Raw genomic sequence first — 25028 nt, forward strand, 5'->3', positions numbered from 1 at the left:
TTGGAGCTCTTTCCAACCATATAGATCTCATGAATCAGATCCTCCATGCAGATAGATGATGCTATATTTACCAAGAGATCGAGCAGTCAATGTGTTATCTGTCCAGTCAATTCGTTTTTTGTTGATTTTCACATAACCATGCTTAGAGATCAATTCATGTATTAACATCAGGTTTGGGTACCCTCATGCAATATACGGTTCCACAGTCCTCATCATGTTAATGGAACCCTTGTTGAGCTTAACAAAGGTGCATTGAAGGTCTGGCAAAGGCAAAGAAGCCACAGCACCTTTTGGACCTTTGGGCTCACACCACTGACACCTCTGATCTTGATGACAAATGCCAGTTTGGGTTCCGCATGTACACTGAGTGGCCAGATTATTATGACCACCCATCAGTACTTCATTGGGCCACCTTGTGCCTTCAATACTGCGGCGATTCTTCTTGGCATTGACTCCACGAGATGTTGAAAGGTGATGCAAAGAATCTGACACCATGCCTGATGAATAGCACTGTCCAGTTCTGTGAGATTTGATAGTTGTGGAACCAGCTGCCTGATGGCTCTTTTAACTTCGTCCCACAAATGCTCAATTGGATTGAGATCTGATGATTGTGGGGGGCACTTAAGCAAGGTAAAGTCTCCCTCATATTCTTGAAACCACTCCTGCACAATACAAGCACCATGGCATGGTGCATTGTCTTGTTGGAAGAAGCCATCTCCATTGGGATACGCCATCAACATGATAAGATGAACTTGATGAGCAATGATACTTAGGTATGCTGTGCTATTCAGACGTTGTTCCACATGAATTAAAGGGCCCAAATCATGCCAGAAAAACATGCCCCAAACCATAACACTGCCCCCACCATCTTGAAGGGTTGTACTCATGCATGTGGGGTGCATGCTTTCATGCTGTTTCCGCCAAATTCTCACTCTGCCATTTGCATGATGCAACTGGAAACGTGATTCATCGGACCACATGACTTTTTTCCAATGCTCAACTGTCCAATCCTTGTGTTCCTGTGCAAATAGGAGATGTTTTATCTTGGTAACGGCAGACAGCAAAGGTGTTCGAACAGGCCTTTGACTTCCATATACCATACGATGCAGTGTACGGCTAATTTGCTTACAAACGTCAGGTGGTCATAATAATCTGGCCACTCAGTGTATTTGACAAACCTATAGCCAACATCGTATTCAATGGGCAAAAACTAAAACCATTTCCCCTAAGAACTGGAACAAGACAGGATGCCCACTCTCACCACTCCTGTTTGACATAGTGCTAGCCATAGCAATCAGATAAGAAGAAGAAATAAAACTGTCATTATTCACAGATGACACAACATTGTACATAGAAAACCCTAAAGACTCCATCAAAAAACTACTAGATTTAATAAATGAATTTGGCAATGTAGCGGGATACAAAATACCCAGAAATCTATGGCCTTTTTATACACCAATAATGAACTCACAGAAAGAGAAACAATGAAAACAATCCCATGTACCATTGCACCAAAAAAATTAAGATACCTAGGAATAAACTTAAGTAAGGAGGTAAAAGACCTGTACTCAGAAAACTACAGGACATTGAAAAAAAAAAATAGAGGAAGACATAAACAAATGGAAGAATATATGGTGTTCATGGATTGGTAGAATCAACATCATTAAAATGTCCATACTACACAAAGCAATGTATAGATTCAATGCAATCCCCATTAAAATACCAACGGCATATTTCACAGGTCTAGAACAAACTCTCCAAAAATTCATATGGAATTAAAAAAGACCTTGAATAGCTGCAGCAATCTTGAGAAATAAGAACAAAGTTGGAGCGGTCACAACACCAGGTATCAAGCTATATTACAAAGCCACTGTTCTCAAAATGCCTGGTACTGGCATAAGAAAAGACATATAGACCAATGGAACAGAACAGAGAACCCAAAAATCGACCCAAACCACTATGCTCAATTAATATTTGACAAAGGAGGCAAGAACATACAGTGGAATCAAGACAGTCTCTTCAATAAGTGGTGTTGGGAAAATTGGACAGATACATGCAAAAAAAATGAAACTAGACCACCAACTGACACCATACACAAAAATAAACTCAAAATGGATAAAGGACTTGAATGTAAGATGGGAAACCATAAAAATCTTTTGAAGATAGACATATCTCGTGGCAATATCTTTACCAAGACATCCCCTAGGACAATGGAAACTAAGGAGAAAATAAACAAATGGGACTACATCAAAAGAAAAAGCTTCTGCACAACAGAAGAAACCCATTAACAAAACAAGAAGAAAGCCCACTGCATGGGAGAACATAATTACCAATGTTATATCCAATAAGGGCCTAATCTCCAAAATGTATAGAGAACTCATACATCTTAACAAAAGGAAGATAAACAATCCAATAAAAAAATGGGCAAAGGACTTAAATAGACACTTTTTAAAAGTAGACATAGAAGGTCAAGAGACATATGAAGACATGCTCAAAGTTGCTAATCATCTGAGAAATGCAAATAAAAACAACAACAAGATGCCATCTCACACCTGTCAGAATGGCTATCATCAACAAACAACAAGTGCTGGCAAGGATGTGGAGAAAAAGGAACCCTCCTGCTGTTGGGAATGCAGACTGGTGCAGCCACTGTGGAAGACAGTATGGAGTTTCCTCAACAAATTAAAAATGGAACTCCCATTTGACCCAGTAAACTCACTTGTAGGAATATATCCCAAGAAATCAGAAACACCAATCAGAAAAGCCATATGCACCCCTATGTTCATAGCAGTGCAATTTACAATAGCTAAGATTTGGAAACAGCCAAAGTGCCCATCAGCAGATGAGTGGATTAAAAAATCATGGTACTTTTATACAATGGAATACTACAATGCTGTAAAAAAGAAAAAACCTCTTACCATTTGCAACAGCATGGATGGACCTGGAGAGCATTATGCTAAGTGAAATAAGCCAGTCAGAGAAAGGTAAATGTCACATGATCTCACTCATTTGTGGAATATGATGAATAACATAAACTGATGAACAAAAATAGAACCAGAGAAAGAAAAGCATCAAATAGACTGTCAGACTTCAGAGAGAAGGTGGGGAGGGTAAGAGATCAATGAAAGGACTAGTATGCATGCATATAAGCATAACCAATGGACACAGATACTAGGGAGGTGAGGGAATGTGCTGGGAGGTAGGGTGGCCACGGAGAGGTCAATGGGGGGAAAAGGAATCGTAATACTATCTACATATATAAAACCCTAACATGCAAATAGACCGAACGGCAGAATGACTGAACGGCGGAACAGCCGAACAACCGGTCATTATGATGTGTGCTGACCACCAGGGGGCACGCAGAACATGGCGGGCGTTGGCAGCAGGCGGCAGAGCACAGAACATGGTGGGCATCGGCCGCGGCAGGATGGTGGAGCAGGTGAGTGGGGGCGCCATTCGCTGTCATCGTGGCGAGCCTCTGGTGGTTACTGAAAATTCTTTGCTCCTCCACGCTGCGGTCCCACCTGGCACTCGCACCTGCTGCCGGCGCCAGCCCCACTCACACCCACTGCTGGTGCCGGAGCCACTGCTCCCACCCGCTGCCAGCGCCTGGTGCCAGCCCCATTCACTTGGCGCCGTCAGCGAGTGTGACCAGCGGCTGCCGGGCCCTGATGGCCCCTCAGGGCTTCTCCACCTCCCCCTGCTCCTGCAACGGCCCCACTTGCACCCAGTGCTGGCCCCACTCTCACCCGTAGCTGGCGCCCGGTGCCAGTCCTGATCTCTCGGCGCTGTCAGCGGGTGCAAGTGGCAGCTGCTGGCCCCATTCACTCCTGAGGGCTTCTCCCCCTCCCCCTGCTCCTGAGGGGCGATCAGGGCAGCAGCTGCCACTCGCACCCACTGAAGGCACCGGCCCTGCTCACACCCGCTGCTGGGGCCGGCCCCAGTTGCTCCGCGATGTCAATGGGTGCAAGCAGGGCCAGTGCCATCAGCGCGTGGGAGTGGCAGGAGCAGGGCTGCCGGCAGAGAGGACACTGGGGGATGCGGCTGTAAGGGCCAGGCAGGGATGTGGAGGCGGGGCCAAGACCCACCCCTGTGCCCACTGCAGCCTTGTGGCCCACAGTTCCTTTTAAGGTGCACGAATTTGTGCACTGGGCCCCTAGTATGTAATACTTTAAACAATAAATATTTTTTAAAAAACATTAATGAGCAGGGGTGGATCTACATTAAATGGAACCTGAAGCTCACACTATGAACAACATTCCTAGTGGGTTTTTTAGGGGGAAGGGAGGCACCCCCTCTAACAAGAAGCTTAAAAATCCATACCAGCCTTTACTGTTGCACAGTGCCCTCTTGGTCATGCCATTTCCACTTGCTTTTCTCCTTTATCCTTATCTCCTTTATGGCTTTGTTCCTCCTCCTCTGTCTTCCATTTACCCTCACGTTCTCTCTTTCAGATAACCCTCAACCTATGCTCCAAATTCTTTTATTTGTACTGCAGAGCAGCTTGCTCCTTCCTCTGAAGTCTAGGCGGCAGCTGGCACCTCGGTCCAGGAGGGCATTGGGAGTATTGAACCTCTACTTGAAACACTTGCCAGACTGTCTCTTCAACAAAGACAGCTTTATTTCTCAGAGGAATTCTAGAGCCATCTATTCATGTTTTTCCTGCCTAAAGCCCCCTGTCACAGGCCCTTGTCCTCCTTATTTCTGGCTCAGTTGTCTTCTTCCTCAGAGGACACAGCTTAAGGGGGAGCAAACAGTAGTGGGGAGAGAGGAGCAAGGCACCCACCTAGCCTGCTGGATTCTTGGAATCCTTGGACATCATTAGGATAACATATCACAGAGATCTATCTAGCACACATTGGAGAAACTGAAGTACAGAAGGTTTTCGGAGATGCTGGCGAAAGGGGGAAAAATTTGAAATCAGGTATTTAATGTCCCAGGACACTGCCAGTTAAGTGGCTATCCTCCCGAGCAGCTTTGTAAGCAGTTTCTCTCCCCTATGGCCTTTGAATATTTGAACCACAGAAACATTCAAGGTCTGATTAAACTCTTTATTGAACATTTGTTCATCTTTAGTGACTCACTCAAGGAAAACATACTTGCAGGTTACATGAAAATTTTTCTTTATATCTCCCATTGAACTTTTTTTTTTCTGGACCCCACTTAGTGTCATGTATTGCTAGGATACTGAGTTTGTATTTTATACTCAATCATCAGAACCCTGTAGCGTTCCCCAAGAAGAGACTATCTACTTTAAAGCTAGACCTAATTTATTAGTTACAATAATGTGCACCTTGAATACTAAGAATGATTTTATTTGTGAGTGAACTGGTTTAACTCAAATTATCATCTATAGTCTGGCAATAGCATCATACTTTATAGTTAGGACTTCCGTAACTCCTTTGTATGTATAGCTTAGAGATGCAGCAAGTCAATAGACTGGTAACTCTTGAACAGATGCTAATAATTGTGAGTGTAATTTAAAATTGCTTCTTTGTGCTAAAAAATTTGGTAAACCATTTTTTAAAAAGGAAGATGGGTGAATATATTATGTTGGACTGTTAAAATAGCTCCCTGATGGACTAACAATATCTGCAGAACTACACTATTATCTGCTAGCAAAAATTATTTTCTCCTAATGGCCATTTAAATCACTGATAAGAGGTAATCAGGAAGTTAATGGAAGTCCCTCTTTTTTAATGGTTAGAATGAACACTATTGTTATTTCTTGTATTTTTTTCTATCCAGACAGAGAATCCAGAGAAATTTTTAAAGATATTGAAGAAATAATAAAAATGAACAAAAATGCTTTCTAGCAGTTGGAAACACTTTTCAGCTGGTTTATTAATGTTCAGGTAACAGAGTGCCATGTTCTTGTTACTCTAGTTTTCGGTTATATGAGTGTTAAATTCAAACAGAAAGTTGGCCAAAATTAAATACAAATGAATGAAAATAATGAACTTAACAGTTACATAATTTTTATTTTAAGAGTAACACTTATGATATCAAATCAGTCCAAACTTGAAAAATATGAGTTGTGGTCATTACTAGTAGTAAACATTTATTTTCTGAGTTATCTGAGGATGCCAGGTATATGAGCATACATTTTATATAGATCACAAATTGGACAATTCTTCCATATATTAAGTGGAAATGTGCCACTATGTAACTAGTCACTGCTCCTAACTCGACTCTATGGAATATAACTTTCATTTTTCTAATTTAATGTTCTGTAAGGAACAAAACTCATTTTAGATTTCTTTTCATTCACTCAACCCTAACCCATATTCCTAGATGAAATCATAGGGTCCCTATGAGTTTCAAAGATAAGATTAGGTATAATTGTGTTAAGAAGGAGGATTATAAAGTACTAGGGGCCTGGTGCAAGGCATTCGTGCACAACGGGGGCGGCGGGGGCGGGGTGTCCCCTTTCACAGTCTGGGAATGTCCGAGTGATGGCTTAAGCTGTCAGTTGGACATCCTTAGCGCTGCCGTGGAAGCGGGCCACTATGCTCGCCAGCCATCAGCCTGGCTTGTGTCTGAATGGCACCCCCCCCCCCCCCCCGCCACCGTGGGAGCTCACCAACCACCAGGGGCAGCTCCTGCATTGAGCATCTGCTCCCTGGTGTTTAGTGCGCATCATAGCACCCGGTCATTCCACCATTCGGTCAATTTGCATCTTACCCTTTTATTATATAGGATTTATTATATAGGGTTTTCTGCTTTGAATAAGAACATGAAACAAATTTCCCCACAATTCCACAATCCATGTGAGTGTTAATACACATGTAGATCCAATGCCATCCAAAACTTATCCAAGCTGGTAGCCCATAATAACTTTCTTTTACTTTGCATTTTTAATAATATGCTGCTGCTGCTGCTGCTATTTCTTGATTTTTAAATTTTAGACATTATCTTTGGATTCTTAGTTGAAGATGACAAATGATCTTTTTCAGCACCCACAAACACTTCCCATCCCTTTACAATATAGACATAGTACCAATTTTAGCTTAAAAAGTTTAGTACTTACATTTTTATGACTATATAAATATTATTCACAGCCAAGCCACAAGGTATATTATTATAACATTTTCTTTCTTATACAATCTTTTGTTTTTCTTGGAATAATTATCTCTTTCTTGGTTTGCTTGGAGTTTCTAAGAATTAATCACTACGTCTTTTCCTTTTTTCTTTTCTTTTTTTTGGGGGGGCGGGTGGGTGGGGTCACAGGTAATCCTTACCCCAGGATATTTTTCCAATGATTTTTTTAGAGAGAGTGGAAGAGAGAGGGAAAGACAGAGAGAAACATCAATGCGTGAGAAACACACTGATTGGTTGCCTCCTGCATGAGCCCCCACCAGGGCCCAGGCCAGGGAGGAGCCTGCAACCAAGGTACGTGCCCTTGATCAGAATTGAACCTGGGACCCTTCAGTCAGCTCTATCCACTGAGCCAAACCAGCCAGGGCAATCACTACTTCTTCAACTGAAGTATTAATCTCTAATTCTCCAACTAAACATAATTTCACACAACAGTTTGATCAGTTCTGCTTTTTTTGTTTTTGTTTTTGTTTTGTTTTTTAATTTTCTTGCAGCCATTCTTTATAGAGCTTACTGTCCTGCTGCTCTAGTCTGAACTGGATCTTTCTAGCTCTCCTGCACAAATGGCTGTCCTGGGACTCCTTCATTAGCATCCTAAGAATTCTCTTTCCCTTTCTCCTGTGCTGGATCCCTTGTATCTTTATCCCATAAGTTCATCTTCTTACATTCATTCTCATTTCTTAATTTTCTTCTTTTTTTTTCTTTTTAGAGAGAGGAAGGGAGAGAAACATCCATCAGCTGCCTCCAGCACGCCCCTACACTGGGGATCGAGCCTGCAACCTCTGCATGTGCCCCAACTGGGAATTGAATCAGCAACCTTTTGGTGCATGGGAGGATGCTCAACCAACTGAGCCACACTGGCCAGGGCTCATTCTCATTTCTTGATGAAACGCATCCAGTAGTTTCATGAGAAAAGCTATATGGAAGTTAAAATATAAGCTCTTGCCCATTTAAAAATCTATATTCTACTTTTATAGTTGATTGATGGTCTGGTTTGGTACAGAATTCTGAAAAACATTGCTCTATTGTGTTTAGCTTCTAGTGTTGCTGTTGAGAAGACTTACGACACTCTAGTTCCTCTGTTCTCTGTTTCTGGAATTTGGTTGTTTTGTTTTGGTTCCTGGTTATCATCTTAGAGACTTCTCTCAAATGTCTGGTGATCCTTGAATATATCCATTCCTACTTAGAATGAGATTACAAAAAAGCTGATTATCTGAATGGGTGGAAGTTGTTGACATTGAGTTTCATTGTAGAGTAAACAGGTGGGGATCTGGTCTTTCACTGTAGAACTCCTAAATGTCACACATTTGTAGGGACTTTTTCTGGGGCTACTTCGGTTTCTCCAGAAAATATTCCAGGATTGTGCCTCAGGGGTACCCATTTGACATTTGGCAGCAAGTGTTCTGAGAGTGCCATTTTTGCCCCCAGTTTGGAAGCATCTCTAGGAGGCCCGTAAGAATGATACCATGTTGTGAGGGGTGGCTTAGATGAAGCTAAATCCCCAAAAATAGAATGTGAGTTCCCTGACACACACTGTTAAAATATTCAGTGAAGAACCTGGCAATGCCATATTGGCTAATACCTTCCTTATTTTCTAGCAGCTGCACACTGCATCCTCCATGTACATGAGGACAGATCACTGAGCCAGATACTCATATCAGGATTCAGTAACCTTTGACCAAGGTAACTTCCAAACTTTAGCTCTCAGGCTTCCGGAACCCAGGTCAGCTGTTCTCTCCCTTGCCATGGCACCTACCAGCGGGAGGAGAGGTAGGAGGCAGAGAACTAGCCCATAATATTATTTGTCCAGACACTGAAGAAAAGCCTGAACTCTGAGAGACCTATGTAGGAATACATGCCTTGTCCCAAGATAAAACTAGGATAAAAGTCCTAAATATAGCTTATCATGAAGTTAAATCAAAGACCATATCTTCTGCAATCACACATGATATAAAAACAGATTGACTAGCTCTAGCCGGTTTGGCTCAGTGGATAGAGCGTCGGCCTGTGGACTCAGGGGTTCCAGGTTCAATTCTAGTCAAGGGAACATGCCCGGGTTGCAAGCTTGGTACCCAGTAGGGGGCATGCAGGAGGCAGCCAATCAATGATTCCCTCTCATAATTGATGTTTCTAGCTCTCTCTTCCTTTCCCTTCCTCTCTGAAATCAATAAAAATGTATTTTTAAAAAAAAAAAACAAAAAAGAATGAATAGCTGAAAAATTCATTATAGAACATATGAGAAAAATAACACTAAACATTTCAAAAGTAAATTGGCACCCATGGAATCGAAGTCATCTACATGTATAGGAGAGACCTAGATTTGGTGATGACCATGCTCACTGAAAGCTGATTTTCCTTCCTGAAGCAGCATGCTGTTATACTCAGAGACTCCCTGGCCATTGAGCTTTATATAAACCATCACTTATTTGGAAACTTCTTAAACTGCTCAGAATCATAAATGATGTGCTAAAGATCCCAAACTTGCCCCCAAGACAAATATGTTGCCATCATCTCCATATACATGTCTTCTCCTGAGACAGAAACTAGCAAAAAAAGAAGAAAAATTCTCAAGAAAAAAGGATCACTTGCCATTATCATTGTTATACCACCCTATTATAGCACCAGGAGATGTGTACTTGGTAGTCAGGTTAGAATGTTAAAGTAATTGTTGGACCACATAGAAGTGGAAAATTGACAATTTCTAATAAGTTGTAAGTTCCTTTGAAGTGGAAAAAAAGTATGGCTCATGGATTAGTGTAGTGGCATCCCATTAAGTTTCAGTGTTTGACACTGAGGATCTGAAGGATTCACATTATAGCATCTATACGTTGTGTAGTAGACAGGCCAGATTGTGATACATACTATTCAGAATGTTCTATCAGTATACATAGTCACCAACCAGGTATTCTCAAAACAACTCAGGAGGAGCCCCTGTAGAATAAGAACAGATATCAAACACTGTTCTTTAAAAGAACCACAATTTGATTGGATAAGTTTTTAGAGCAATTTATGGTCCAAGATATTTTATAAATAATAGTAGATCAACCCCAACCGTGTAGCTCAGCTGGTTGAGCCTGGACCTATGAACCATTCAATTGAGGTCATGGTTCAATTCCCAGTCAGGGTACATGCCTGGGTTGGGGGCTTGATCCCCAATGTGGGTGTACAGGAGGCAGCCGATCATCATTGATGTTTCTATCTCTCCCTCTCCCTCTCTGAAATCAATAAAAAATCTATTTTTTTAAAAAAACTACAATGAGATACTACCTTACATCTGTTAGAGTGGCCATTATCAACAAGACAAGCAATAACAAGTGTTGGAGAGGTTGTGGAAAAAAGTGAACCCTCATTCACTGCTGGTGGGAATGTAGACTGGTACAACCACTATGGAAAGCAGTCTGGCAATTCCTCAAAAAATTAAGAATAAAGCTACCATATGACCCAACAATCCCACTCCTGGGTGTATACCCGAAAAACTCAAAATCATGTATTTGCAAAGATATATGCACCCCTATGTTCATTGCAACATTATTCATGGCGACCAAAAATGGAAACAACCAAAGTGTCCTGTGATAGAGGATTGGAAAAGAAGATGTGGTACATGTACACAATCAAATACTATCAGCCATAAGAAAGGATGAAATATTGCCATTTGCAACAACATGGATGGACCTTGAAAATACTATGCCAAATGAAATAAGTCAGAAAAAGCTAAGAACATAAGATTTCACTCATATGCGGAATATAAAACTGAAACTCATGATCACAAACAGCAGTGTGATGGTTGCCTGAGGAAACGAGGTCCTAATATATTGTGATGGGATAAGATTTGACTTTGGGTGGTGGGCACACAATACAATATACAGATCTTGTAACATAGAAACTCACACCTCAAACATATTGATCATATTAACCAATGTCACCCCAATAAATTATTAAAAAAGAAAAAAAATAAGATACCTTGGAATACACTTAACCAAGGAGGTAAAAGACCTATACTTGGAAAACTGTAGGACATTGAAAAAGGAAACAGGAAGATACAAACAAGTGGAAGCATATACCATATTCATGGATTGGGAGAATTTACATCATTAAAATGTCCTTACTACCTAAAGCAGGCGTCCTCAAACTACGGCCCACGGGCCAGATGCGGCCCGCCGAGGACATTTATCCGGCCCGCTGGGTGCCGCTGCCTGTCCTGCTTAGCAGCCGACTCGTCCCGGGCCCGCAGTGCGCATAGGAATTTGTTCATAGTTGTTTTTTTTTAAACTATAGTCTGGCCCTCCAACAGTCTGAGGGACAGTGAACTGGCCCCCTGTATAAAAAGTTTGAGGACCCCTCACCTAAAGCAATCTATAGATTCAATGCAATTCCTATTAAAATACCAGCAGCATACTCCACAGATCTAGAACAAATACTCCAAAATTTTATATGGCACCAAAAAGATCCTGAATAGTTGCAGCAATCTTGAGAAAGAAGAACAAAGTTGGAGAGATCACAATACCCTATATCAAGTTATATTACATGCCCTTGAAATCAAAAGAGCCTGGTACTGTCATAAGAACAGGCATATAGATCAATGGAACAGAACAGAAATCAATCCATATCATTATCATCAATTAATATTTGACAAAATAGGCAAGAACATACAACAGAGTAAAGACAGTATATTCAATAACTGATGGTAGGAAAATTAGACAAGTACATGCAAAACAATGAAACTAGAACACCACCTTACACCATACACAAGAATAAACTCAAAATGGATAAAAGATTTAAATGTAAGTCACAAAACCATGAAAACCCTAGAAGAAATCATAGACAGCAAAATCTCAGACATCTCCTGTAGCAGAATTTTCACAATACATCTCTGAGGGCAAAAGAAACAAAGGAAAAAATAAACAAATGGGACTATATCAAACTAAAAGCTTCTGCACAGCAAAGGAACCCATCATCAAAATGAAAGGGAACCCACTGTATTGGAGAACATATTTGCCAATGACACATCTGATAAGAGTTAATTTCCAAAATATATAAAGAACTCATACAACTTAACAAAAGGAAGGCAAATAACCCCATTTAATGGAATGGGATGCTGTCCAATTCACAGGATCTGAAAAGGCACTTTTCCAAAGAGGACATATAAAAAAATGCTCAAAGTCACTGAACATCAGAGAGATGCAAATTAAAATGACAATGAGATATCACCTCATACCTGCCAGAATGGCTACCATCAATCAATCAAACTACACGTACTGGCAAGGATGAGAAAAGGGAACCCTACCTAGTACATTGATGGTAAGAATGCAGATTAGTGCAGCCACTGTGGGAAACACTATGGAACTTAAGCAAAAAATTAAAAATGGAGCTACTATTTGACCTAATGATCCCACTACCAAGAATAGATCCTAAGAAGCCCAAATCACCAGTCAGAAAGAATATATGCATCCCTGTGCATAGCAGCATTATTTACAATAGCTAATATCTGGAAACAGCCCAAATGACCATCAGTAGATGAGTCAATAAAAAACTAATGGTACATTTGTACAATAGAATACTATGTAGCTGTAAAAAAGAAAGATTTCTTACCCTTTGCAGCAGCATGGATGGATCTGGAGAGTATTATGCTGAGTGAAATAAGCCAGTCAGAGGAAGATAAATATCACATGGTCTCAATATATGTGGAATCTAATGAACATAATAAACTGACAAACAGGATAGGTCTAGAGGCATGGAACAGAATGACATAGCTCAGAGGATAGAGGAGGCGGGAAGATGAGAAGAGATTAACCAAAGAACTTTATATACATACTAGAGGCCCGGTGCACAAAATTCGTGCACAGGGGTGTGTCCTTCAGCCCAGCCTGCACCATCCCCAATTCTACTGGGACTGGGCCTAAACAGGCAGTCGGACATCCCTCTCACAATCCAGGACTGCTGGCTCCCAACTGCTCACCTGCCTGCCTTCCTGGTTGCCCCTAACTGCTTCTGCCTGCCAACCTGATCACCCCCTAACCACTCCCCTGCCAACCTGATTGATGCCTAACTGCTCCCTTGCCACCTGATTGCCCCTTACTGCCCTCCCTTGCAGGCGGGGTCCCTCCCAACTGCCCTCCCCTGCTAGCCATCTTGTGTCCACATGGGGGCAGCCATCTTGTGTGTTGGAGTGACACTCAATTTGCATATTACTCTTATTAGATAGGATAGAACAGTGGTCAGCAAACTGGCTCGCGAGCCGCCGCGGTTTGCCGCTCTGTTGACTAATGAGTTTGCCGACCACTGGGATAGAGGCCTGGTGCACTGGGTGAGGGGTCTGTGGTGGTTTGCAGGCCCACCACGCCCCCTGGCAACCCAAGAGGAGGCCCTGATATCTGGGATTTATTTATCTTCTATAATTGAAACTTCATAGCCTTGAGCAGAGAACAGGGCCAGCCAGAAGTTTGGCTTCCTCCATCGCCAGGGCAACCCAAGCCTCCTGCTCTCTCCAGCTCCGTGGCTGCCACCATTTTGTTGGGATTTATTTATCTTCTATAATTGAAACTTTGTATCCTTAAGCGGAGGCCAGGGCCAGCCAGAGCAGGCGGGAAGCTTGGCTTCCTCCATTGCCAGGGAAACCCAAGCCTCCTGCTCACTCTGTGGCTGCAGCCATCTTGGTTGGGTTAATTTGCATACTCGCTCCTTATTGGCTGGTGGGCGTGGCTTGTGGGCATAGCAGAGGTATGGTCAATTTGCATGTTTCTCTTTTATTAGTGTATACTAGAGCTTGGTGCATGAAATTTGTGCATGGGGGGGATCCCTCAGCCTGGCCTGCACCCTCTCTAATCTGGGACCCCTTGGGGGATGTCCGGGACCACTGGCTCCTAACCGCTTGCCTGCCTGCCTGCCTGATCACCCCTAAACACTCTACCTGCCTGCCTGATCGCCCCCTAACTGCCCCCCCCTGCCAGCCTGATCACCCCCTAACTGCTCCCCTGCTGGCCTGAAGGAAGTCAGACGCCTGGAAGATATCTGGTCTACCCAGTCTAATTAGCATATTACCATTTTATTAGTATAGATATGCATAGTCCATGGACACAGACAATAGTGTGTTGAAGGCCTGAGGTGGTGGAGAATTGGGGAACATCTGTAATACTGTCCACAATAAAATAAATAAAAATAAATTGAAGAAAATCAAAATAAATGGGAAAATATTGCCTATTCGTGGTTCAGAAGACTTAATATTGTCAAATGACAGTATTCTCCTAAATATAAGAGTTAAACAACTATAAAACTCTGATAAGAAAACAGAAGGGCATATCCTCATGACCTTGGATTTGGCAAAGGATTCTTGCATATGACTCCAAAGTACAAGCAACAACAAAAAGGGTCCCGGGTTCAATTCCCATCAAGGGCACGTACCTTGGTTGCAGGCTCGATCCCCAGGCCTACAATCAATGTGTCTCTCATGTCGATTTTTCTCTCTCTTTGTCTCTTCCCCCTTCCTTACTCTCTCTTTGAAAATCAATGGAAAAATATCCTTGGGGGTGGATTAACAAACAAACAAAAAAAGAAGGTGAAAAGAGAATACACCCTTCTAGTTGCGAGATGGAATACTTTCAATTCATGAAAATAAGATCTTAAAAAAAACACCACAGAATGGGATAAAATATTTGTAAATCATTTATATGATAAAGGACTTGTATCCAGAATATGTAAAGGACTTTTACAATTCAATAATAAAGACAAAAATCACCCAAATAAAAAGTGGACAAAGCATCTGAATAGACATTTCTCCATATCTATACAAATGGCCAGTAAACACATGAAAAAATTGCTCAATATCATTAGTCATTAGGGAAGTGGAAATCAAAACTATCAGTTAGCACTTCACACCACTAGGCTTGCTAGAATAAAAAAGTTGGATCATTAAAAGTGTTAGCAAAAATGTGGAGAAATCAGCCCAGCCGGCGGCTCAGTGGATGAGTGTCAACCTATGAACCAGGAGGTCATAGTTTGATTCCAAGTCAGGGCGCTTGCCAAGGTTGCGGGCTCAATCCCCAGTGTGGGGCCTGCAGGAGGCAGCCAATCAGTGATTCTCTCTTGCCCTAGCTTGTTTGGCTCAGTAGATAGAGTGTTGGCCTGTGAACTGAAGGGTCCCAGGTCTAACTCCAGACAAGGGCTTGGTCCCCAGTGGGGGGAATGCAGGAGGCAGCCAGTCAATGGTTCTCACTCATCATTGATGTTTCTTTCTCTCTTCCTCCCCCTCTCCCTTCCTCTCTGAGGTCAATAAAAATACATGTTTTTAAATGTGGGAAATCAGAAGCTTCATATGTTTGTTGCTGGTGTGAATATAAAATGATGCATTTACATTGGAAAATAGTATGGCAGTTCCTCAAAATGTTAAACATACATGATTTAGCAATTTTACTAGTGGGTATATACCCAAGATAAAGGAGAATAAATGCCCCCCCCACACACACACACACACACAAAAATACTTGTACACAAATGCTTATAGCAGCATTATTCATAGTAGCCAAAGATGAAAATAACACAAATGTTTATCAACTGATGGATAAACAAAATGTGGTATTGCACACAATGGAATATTATTTGGCAATAAAGAAGAATGAAGTACTGTCTGGCTGGTGTAGCTCAGTGGTTGAGCACTGAGCGAAAAACCAAGAGGCCACCAGTTTGATTCCCAGTCAGGACACATGCCGGGTTGTGGGCTTAATCCCCTGTTCAGGGGGGGCATGTAGGAGGCAGTTGATCGATGATGTTTCTCTCATCAATGTTTATATATATCTATCCAACTCCCCCTTTTCTCTCTCTCTAAACAATAATAATAATAAATATTTTTTAAAATATATTTTATTCATTTTTTACAGAGAGGAAAGGAGAGGGATAGAGAGTTAGAAACATTGATGAGAGAGAAACATCGATCAGCTGCCTCTTGCACACCCCCTACTGGGGATGTGCTCTCAACCAAGATACATGCCCTTGACTGGAATCAAACCTGGGACCTTTCAGTCCTCAGGCTGACGCTCTTACACTGAGCCAAACGGGTCAGGGCAATAAATATTTTTTAAAAATAAAAAAAAAATGAAGTACTGATACATACTACCACTTGAATGAACCTGGAAAACATTACCCTAAATGAAAGAAGCCAAAAATACCAATTGGCATATTTTACAGGTCCAGAACAAACTCTCCAAAAATTCAATTTGAATTAAAAAAGACCCCAAATAACCGCAGCAATCCTGAGAAAGAAGCACAAAGTTGGAGCAATCACAATACCAGGTATCAAGCTATATTACAAAGCCACTGTTCTCAAAACTGCCTGGTACTGGCACATCAGACATATAAACCAATGGAACAGAACAGAGAACCCAGAAATCGACCCAAACCACTATGCTCAATTAATATTTGACAAAGGAGGCAAGAGCATACAGTGGAATCAAGACAGTCTCTTTAATAAATGGTGCTGGGAAATTTGGACAGATACATGCAAAAAAATGAAACTAGATCACCAACTTACACCATACACAAAAACAAACTCAAAATAGCTAAAGGACTTGAATGTAAGACGGGAAACCATAAAAATCCTACAAGACTCCATAGGCAGCAGAATAGCAGACATATGTTGAAGCAATATCTTTACAGATACAGCTTTAGGGCAATGGAGACTAAGGAGAAAATAAACAAATGGGACTACACCAAAAGAAAAAGCTTCTGCACAACAAAAGAAACCATCAACAAAACAACAAGAAAGCCCACTGCATGGGAGAACATATTTGTCAATGATATTTCTGATAAGGGCTTAATCTCCAGAATTTACAGAGAACTCATACTACTTAACAAAAGAAAGATAAACGATCCAATCAAAAAATGGTCAAAGGATATAAATAGACACTTTTTGAAAGAGGACATACAGAAGGCCGAGAGACATAAAAACATGCTCAAAGTCACTAATCATCAGAGAGATGCAAATCAAAATGACAGTGAGGTACCATCTCACACCTGTTAGAATGGCTATCATCAACAAATCAACGAACAAGTGCTGGCGAGGATGCGGAGAAAAAGGAACCCTCCTGCACTGCTGGTGGGAATGAAGACTGGTGCAGTCACTGTGGAAGACAGTATGAGTTTCCTTAAAAAACTAAAAATGGAACTCCCATTTGACCCAGTGATCCCACTTCTAGGAATATATCCCAAGAAACCAGAAACACCAGTCAGAAAGGATAAATGCACCCCTATGTTCATAGCAGCACAGTTTACAATAGCTAAAATTTGGAAACAGCCGAAGTGCCCATCAGCAGATGAGTGGATTAAAAAATGGTGGTACATCTACACAATAGAATACTATGCTGCTGTAAGAAAGAAAGAACTTTTACCATTTGCAACAGCTTGGGTGGAACTGGAGAGCATTATGCTAAGCGAAATAAGCCAGTCAGAGTAAGATAAGTATCACATGATCTCACTCATTTGTGGAAGATAATGAACAACATAAATTGATGAACAAAAATAGATCCAGAGACAGAGATACATTGCACAGACCGTCAAACCTCAGAGGGAAGGTAGGGGAGGGTGGGGGTAAAGGGGAGACATCAACCAAAGGACTTTTATGCATGCATATAAGCATAACCAATGGACACAGACACTAGGGTGGTGAGGGCATGTGCTGAGGGGTGGGAGCAGGCTGAGGGTGGTCAATGGGGGGAAAAGGAGACGTAACACTTTCAACAATGAGGGAGGGAGGAAAGAAGGAAGGAAGGAGCCACAGAAGTCCACACTAATAAAAGAGAAACATGCAAATTAACCATCACTCTGCTACACCCATAGCCAATCAGAAGCGAGTATGCAAATTAACTCAACAAAGATGACGGCGGCCACAGAGCTGGAGCGAGCAGGAGGCTTGGGTTGCCTCTGGCGATGGAGGAAGCCAAGCTTCCCCCGCCCTGGCCGGCCCTGGCCTCCGCTCAAGGCTACAAAGTTTCAATTATAGAAGATAAATAAATCCCAGATACCTGCTTCCAGCTGGGCCTGGCCTCCGCTCAAGGAGGCGCTGAAAAAAAAAAAAAGAAAACCCCTTACCCAGGCTGGCCACACCCCCATGGGGTGAGGGTCCCGCTGGGGGGCTTGGCCAGTCTGCAAACAGCCCTCAGCCCCTCACCCAGGCTGGCCAGACACCCCAGTGGGGACCCCCACCCTGAAGGGGGTGTGGCCAGCCTGAAAACAGCCCTCAGCCCCTCACCCAGGCTGGCCAGGCACCCCAGCGGGACCCTCACCCCATGGGGTCATGGCCGGCCTGCAAACCACCACAGGCCCCTCGCCCAGGCCACCCCACACCCTAAGGGAACCCCCACCCTGATCTGGGACACCCTTCAGGGCAAACCAGTCGGCCCCCACCCGTGCACCAGGCCTCTATCTATACTAATAAAAGGGTAATATGCTAATTAGACTGGGAGACCTTCCAGGAGACCTTCTGGATGTTCTTTTGGACAAAGCCATGGTGGCAGGGCCGAGGTAGAGGTGGTTAGAGACCAAGAAGGGATGGCAGTTGGGGGTGATCAGGCCAGCAGGGAGGGCAGTTGGGGGCGAGCAGGCCATCAGTGGGGGTCAGTTGGGAATGATCAGGACAGCGGGGAGAGGAGCAGTTTGGAATCAGCAGGGGGGCAGTTGGGGGCGAGCAGACCAGTGGGAAGGGAAGGTGGGGGCAAGCAGGCCAGCAGCGGGGGGGGCAGTTGGGGGCGAGCAGGCCGGCAGGGGAGGCAGTTGGGGGGCGAGCACACTGGCACGGGGGGGCAGTTGGGGGTGATCAGGCTGGCAGGGGGGCATTTGGGGGTGAGCAGGCTGGTGGCAGGGGGCAATTGGGGGCGAGCAGGCCAGCAGGCAGAGTGGTTAGGGGCAATCAGGCAGGCAGGCAGGTGAGCAGTTAGGAGCCAGCAGTCCCGGATTGCGAGAGGGATGTCCAACTGCCGGTTTAGGCCCGATCCCTGTAAACCGGCAGTAGGACATCCTTCGAGTGGTCCCAGATTGGAGAGGGTGCAGGCCAGGCTGAGGGACACACACACACCACCACCGGGCCTCTAGTATTATTATATGCTTCTGCTCATATGAAAACCCAGTATAGGAACCTCTAAAGAGACCGAGCTAGATTAGTGATTGATTAGTTGGGAGTGAGGGGAGGTAGGGTCGGATAAGGTGGGGAGGATGAGCTATGATAGCTAAAACATCAACATGATGAAAATGTTCTAAAATTGGCTGTGGTGATGGGTGCACATATCCAAATATACTAAAGCTGAGAAGTTGGGTGTAGTCAGGGGTTTGTTTAGTTTGTGGAGCTAGAAGACCTCCAAGTAAGATTAGTGGCAGTTAAAGGGGAGCCTTGTAGTGTATCAGAAGGTGCACTTGACTTGTTTCCTCATCTGTAAGAGATTTAGATTTGAAAGGCAGTATTTACAGGGATTGAGAGCAAAGATTTTGGAGCACGACTTGCCTGAGTTCAGCTATTCACTAGCCTTTTAATCTTGGACATATTATTTATTCTCTGAGCTTCAGATTACATAAAATGGGGATAATAATTATATACCTACCTAATACAACTGCTGTGGGGAATATGTATACACACACATATCTTATTTAGAACAACGCCTGCTGCATAGTAAGCTTACTGTTATAAAATGGAAGTCCTTTTCAGATCTATTATGTTACATGGTCAATTTCTGCCAGCCTGGCATTCCAAGGTAGAGATCTGAACCAGAGATGTTGGCTAATCATTTCCTGTCTAAAGTGTTATTGAACACATGGTATGAGATACCCAAGGAGAAAACGGAAAGAACATATGAATAGCAAGGACAAGTGTTGAGGAATATTATACTTGGGAACAAGAGGCAGGAGTATACAGAAGGGGCCAATGAAGGAACATTCGGAGACAGAGATGGAAAAGCAGGAGATACTGTCATGAAAGCCAAGTGCAACAGAAGAGAAGCTCAAGGGAAGGGAGCCTTTTCGAGCAGAGGCCACTTGAGCTTAGTGTGAAGGTTTGTGGGACATCGCTGACAGGGAGAAGTTCAAGATGAAAGCAAAGGAAATTAATTGATGAAGCAGTTTTGTGATGATTCAAGAAGAAGGAAGATAATTTCTTTGAGTTGGAATAAAAGAAGGGAAAGCTATATTTTGATACAATCAAATTGGAGTTGAGAAAGTTGGAAGTTGGGGAGGCTCATGTTGGATAACTTCAAGTTTTCCCCCATAAACTACGACGCAAAGCCATCTGGAAAGAGAGAAGAAAGAACCATGTTTCTAAGCAAGCTTTAAATATTTTCCCTAATTCTGCCTTTTGTATGAATGAAAAACAAATGATCCATGTCAGTTATAATGGGTAATATTTACTGAGCCATTAATATCTTGCTAAGAGCTTATTTCAAACTTAAAACACCCCTAACAGGCAAATGGTATCAGTATCATATCTACATATTATAGGAGGCATTACATGAGACAGAAAGCACTGGAAATTGCTCAAGGTTATCTAGCTAATAAGAGGTATAACCAAGACTTTATATGAAATACATCACTGACCTATACCTTAGATATGTGGAAAGTAATCTTTGCTTTGCTTTTATGTTTTGTAACAGGTGACAACCAAAGCCAAACAACTGAAGGATTCAGTCACCTGCTCCCCAGGTGAGTCAGCATCTACTTCACCCCATTAACCTAAAGCAGTTTCTCTAAAATAAACCCCTTTTATAACATCTTCTTTAAACCCGATGGGTAATAGCTTTGACCAATGAACTCTATTGGCCAAACCTCTAAAAGGTGTCAAATTAGCCCTAGCTGGTTTGGCTCAGTGGGTAGAATATCGCACTGCAGACGAAAGGGTCCCAGGTTTGATGCTTGTCAAGGGCACATGCCTGGGATGCAGGCTTGATCCCCAATGCGAGCACGCAGGAGGCAGCTGGTCAATGATTCTCTCTCATCATTGATATTTCTTCCTCTCTCTTCCTCTCTGAAATCAATTAAAATATATTTTAAAAAATAAAGGCATCAAATTATAGGAACCAACTAGCCATTTCAGCCCTAAACATATAGTGGGTGCTAAGATGTATGTGGTAAGTTTAAAGAATTATAAAAAACCTTGTTCTCCTCTAGTTCGGGGTCAGGGAAGAAGGGGACTGTGTGCAGTGTCCCTACACCGCCCCACCCCACACACCCACACACTGCCCTCAGAAGAGACAACAAGCAGTTTTCCCAAGAATCTATGTTTCTGCAAATGTTTCCTCCAAGACTAACTGGAATTTTGTTATTGTCTCTGTGATGTTTACCTAGAACCAGGAAGTAAGAAAATGCCTCCTAAGCCTTCCAACTTAACCTAAATACAGGTCCCAGGGAGAGTAGTGCAGGTGAGCAAACCCGGAGGCGCCCAAAGTCACCCCCAGGAAGGGTTCAACGTGGGGTCTGCAGGCTTTAGAAAAGGGCATTTCCAGATTCCTTTTCTACCAGTAAGGTTATTGTCTGGGCATGGAGGCAGAAGTAGGCAGTGAGGTGTTAAAGAAGCCGACCTCCACGACATTCTCCAAAAACGTATTCTGGAAAGGCAGTGTGGTGTATGCAAGTGAACAGGCAGATAGGTCCTACCAGAGCATTGGCAGGGGGGTGGGAAATGTGCAGTTGGATATTTCAGGGCATCTCTGAGGTGACACCTGTGGCTGGGAGGCTGTCAGTTTGCCCACTTTCTGCCGGGCGCTGGAATGAACAGGTGTCGATCGCGATGGCACCAGAAGCGGCTTTGAGTAGAGAGCAGATCCCACAGGTGCGTGGTCACCTGCAGATGGTGGCGCAGCGTGAGCTCGGACAGGCCCGCTTTAGTTGTGCTAATGGAATGAAGGACAACTCTGGATAGTGAAGAACCGCCTTCCTAACCTCAAAAGTAGCAGCTGTTTCTTCTCGGGTGGCCTGTGCCTTCTGATCAGTGGGTCCGGGTACACCCACTGTTCCTCAGAGTCAGGTCCCACCCACCTCTGCTGCCTCCTGAGGCGGACTTTCCTCATCGGTAAAATTAGGACACGGATACCTGTCCTGACTCTAGAAAAGACACATTACTAGAGCAAAGTGAACAGTAAATGAGATGACATGTGAAATGCCTAGGACAGTGTCTGCCGTGTGAGAGGCCGCCGCGGCCCCTCCTGTCTCCTGACTTGACCCTTTCATCTGTGTGAGTGCCTTTCCCACAGGGACGGTGAGGCTCTCTGAGCTCAAGTCAACAGCTCAGCATCCCAGGCCCAGCAAGGCCGCCGTGGCCCTGCCCGACGACATCATCACACAGCGGGAAGACGCCCAGCAGGCCGTGGGCGCCGGGCAGGACAGCGAGCAGGAGGAGCCGGAGGCCGCGGTCACAGAAGGCCAGCCGAGGAGACGCAAGCCAGCCAAGCTGCCCGAGGCGGCGGCGAAGGCAGAGCCAGAGGAGAAGTTCCGTGGAAAGAGGCAGAAGGACTTCGATATATCAGAACACAACGCATCAAGCGATGAGGAGAGCCAGAGGAAAGAGAGAAGCCGCACTGCCGAGGAGCCATGGACTCAGAATCAGCAGAAACTTCTGGAATTAGCATTACAGCAATACCCAAAGGGATCCTCTGACCGCTGGGACAAAATAGCCAAATGCGTCCCGTCTAAGAGTAAGGTGGGTGAGGCGGGGAAAGGAGGCGGCCTTGCGCTGGTGTGACAGCCACCGAAGTGGCCGCAGCCAGCTCTGCCCCGTCGGTCCTTCGTCTTAGTCACATCCTCGGTCTGTGGCTGTCCTGGGAGCTCGGGTCTCCCAGCTCTCCCCGGGGACCTGTGCACTCAGCTGATTAGGGTGCATGAATGGGGTCAGCAGTCCAAGTTGGATCATTATACAGACCAGGTCGTTTTTCTCAGAGAAAATTCCAGGCACGGAACATAAATGTCACCTCGGCCGCCCTGCCAGCCCCTGGAGCACTTGCTCTCCCTGGTGGCAGCTCCCTCTAAGCAGAGTGAGGAGGTTTCTCAAAATCACGGCCCCCCGAGCTCCATGACGAGCCTTTAGCCAGGGCATGTGTGGCCCCAGCGCTGCACGTGGCCCTGGACGCGGCAGGAGCAGCAGCTGACCGGAGACCCTGGCGCCATGTTGGTATGTGGGTCAGTGTGAGGAGGACATTTAGGGTTCAGCTTACCCTCTGTAGCCTTGACTTTTATAATAGACTTTCCTCCCCATTTAGTATCTGCTTCAGTACATCTGCAGACAGTCCTCAGATAAAAACTAATACGGGCGGGAAGACGGTGTCCCTGGGGAACGCCAGCCCCTCCCGGCCTTTGCCCTCTGCCCGCATGGTCTTTCCTGCTCGGCCCCTGTGACGCTCAGCCTCCAGGGCTTCTCTCCTTGCGGCCACGCTCTTCTGTCTGAGGCACCAGGAACACTGAGAAATCAAAAGAACCCATCTCCTCTGCCTTCTGTGCCTTTTCCTCAGTAGCCTCTGGGCACATGGATGTTCATTTACATTCGTATTTTTTTAATTGAAATTCTATGTTGGACAATCTAGCTTGTGGCCATGAATGTCCCCATGTGTACAGGTCTAGTTATCTATCACCTACTTTAAAATGAGGAGTCAAGATTTCCCAGGGAGCATTACAGCAATACCAATAAATAAAACCGTTATCAGTTGATCTATTTGAGAAACACAGACTCCCCCGCCTCTCCAACTACTTTGCCAGAAGTAATTATTTTCCCTAAATTTCTCCAGCATCTGTCAGGACACAGGCCTGTGCATATGTATTGAACTGGCATTGGTGTAAAAGGAAGGAGAGGGAACTGGATTCCTTAGGACACTCAGAACCTCACTGCCTTGGGGTTTGGAAACCTTCCTGTCTCAACCAGAAACGAGCAGTGCTTTTCCTGTCCTGCAGAAGTTCCCTTTCAGCCTTGCTTGATGTTAACCGGGTCCAGGAAAGGCTGCCGGGGCTCACCTGCTGTGCAGTGCCTCCATGAGTGGCCGGAGCGGGAGGTCCACGCAGCCTTTGGGGAGAGGCAGACCCGAAGGAGAATATCCTGGATGCCTGGCCTCACGATTTTTGTTTTGTCTGAAGTGACGTGTTGTGATGAAACAGTGAATGTTAAACATGATCCTTATAGTTAGCAAAGTGACAGTCATGGTCGCAATGACAGTAGGCCTCACAGACAGCTGCCACTGGCCCCTCACCTAGCAGTTCGTACCACGCCCTGAGCCGGACGTTCAGCTGGCCGCCTCCTTGCACCTGTCTAACCTTATCTTCCTGTGACCAGCTGGACTCACCTGGCAAATTCTAGGCAGGTCCTGTGCAAAGTGAATGGACATGAGACTGTCTCATTATCACTGGGCACAGCCGACAAGCAGGCTTACCCAGGAAGTAATTGTTTTACCTCTTTGGTTTGTGGAAGTAATTGTTTCACCTCTCTTTTTCTTCCTACAGGAAGACTGTATCGCTAGATACAAGTTGCTGGTTGAACTGGTCCAAAAGAAAAAACAAGCTAAAAGTTGAATATTCTGGAAGATGATGATCACCTTCATTTTCCAAAATGAGTATTTTAAAACTCTTATGCAGAAATTTGCATTTTGTACCTCAGCATTCTATGAATCATGTGCCTTAATAAAAAAATAATAAGTTTAAAATAAATGTTGTGCTCTACTGTTTAAACAAATACTGAGTTAAAGGAGAAAAAGAATTGGGGTATTTTACCGCTTATTCTCTCATTACTACCAACTTTACTTTAATGGGGAACAAACTGAATAGTGCCTTCCAGCAATCAGACAAATAGATGGTTTTGAAGGAACGATGAGTAGACCAGCGATTTTCAGCATTTTTCATCTCATAGCACATAAACATTATTAAAATTCTGTAGTACACCAAAATACAGATATTATATTATTTGCCAATCTGACCAAAAAAAAAAAGTT

At 43.9% G+C, this 25028-nt stretch overlaps 1 protein-coding gene across 1 annotated transcript in view; it reads left to right on the top strand.

Moving 5' to 3' along the window:
• Positions 1-25013, top strand: part of DNAJC1 (DnaJ heat shock protein family (Hsp40) member C1) — a 252179-nt gene extending 227166 nt beyond the window's left edge. The window contains exons 10-12 of the mRNA XM_080646065.1: positions 20718-20766; positions 22314-22759; positions 24544-25013. Of these exons, the coding sequence (XP_080502191.1) occupies positions 20718-20766; positions 22314-22759; positions 24544-24612 (564 nt within the window). The 3' untranslated portion in view covers positions 24613-25013. The remainder of the gene's footprint in view (positions 1-20717; positions 20767-22313; positions 22760-24543) is intronic.
• The last annotated feature ends 15 nt before the right edge of the window (positions 25014-25028 follow it).

The sequence above is a fragment of the Plecotus auritus genome (genome assembly GCF_963455305.1).
Source record: "Plecotus auritus genome assembly, chromosome: 1".
In the NCBI taxonomy this organism is placed as follows: domain Eukaryota; kingdom Metazoa; phylum Chordata; class Mammalia; order Chiroptera; family Vespertilionidae; genus Plecotus; species Plecotus auritus.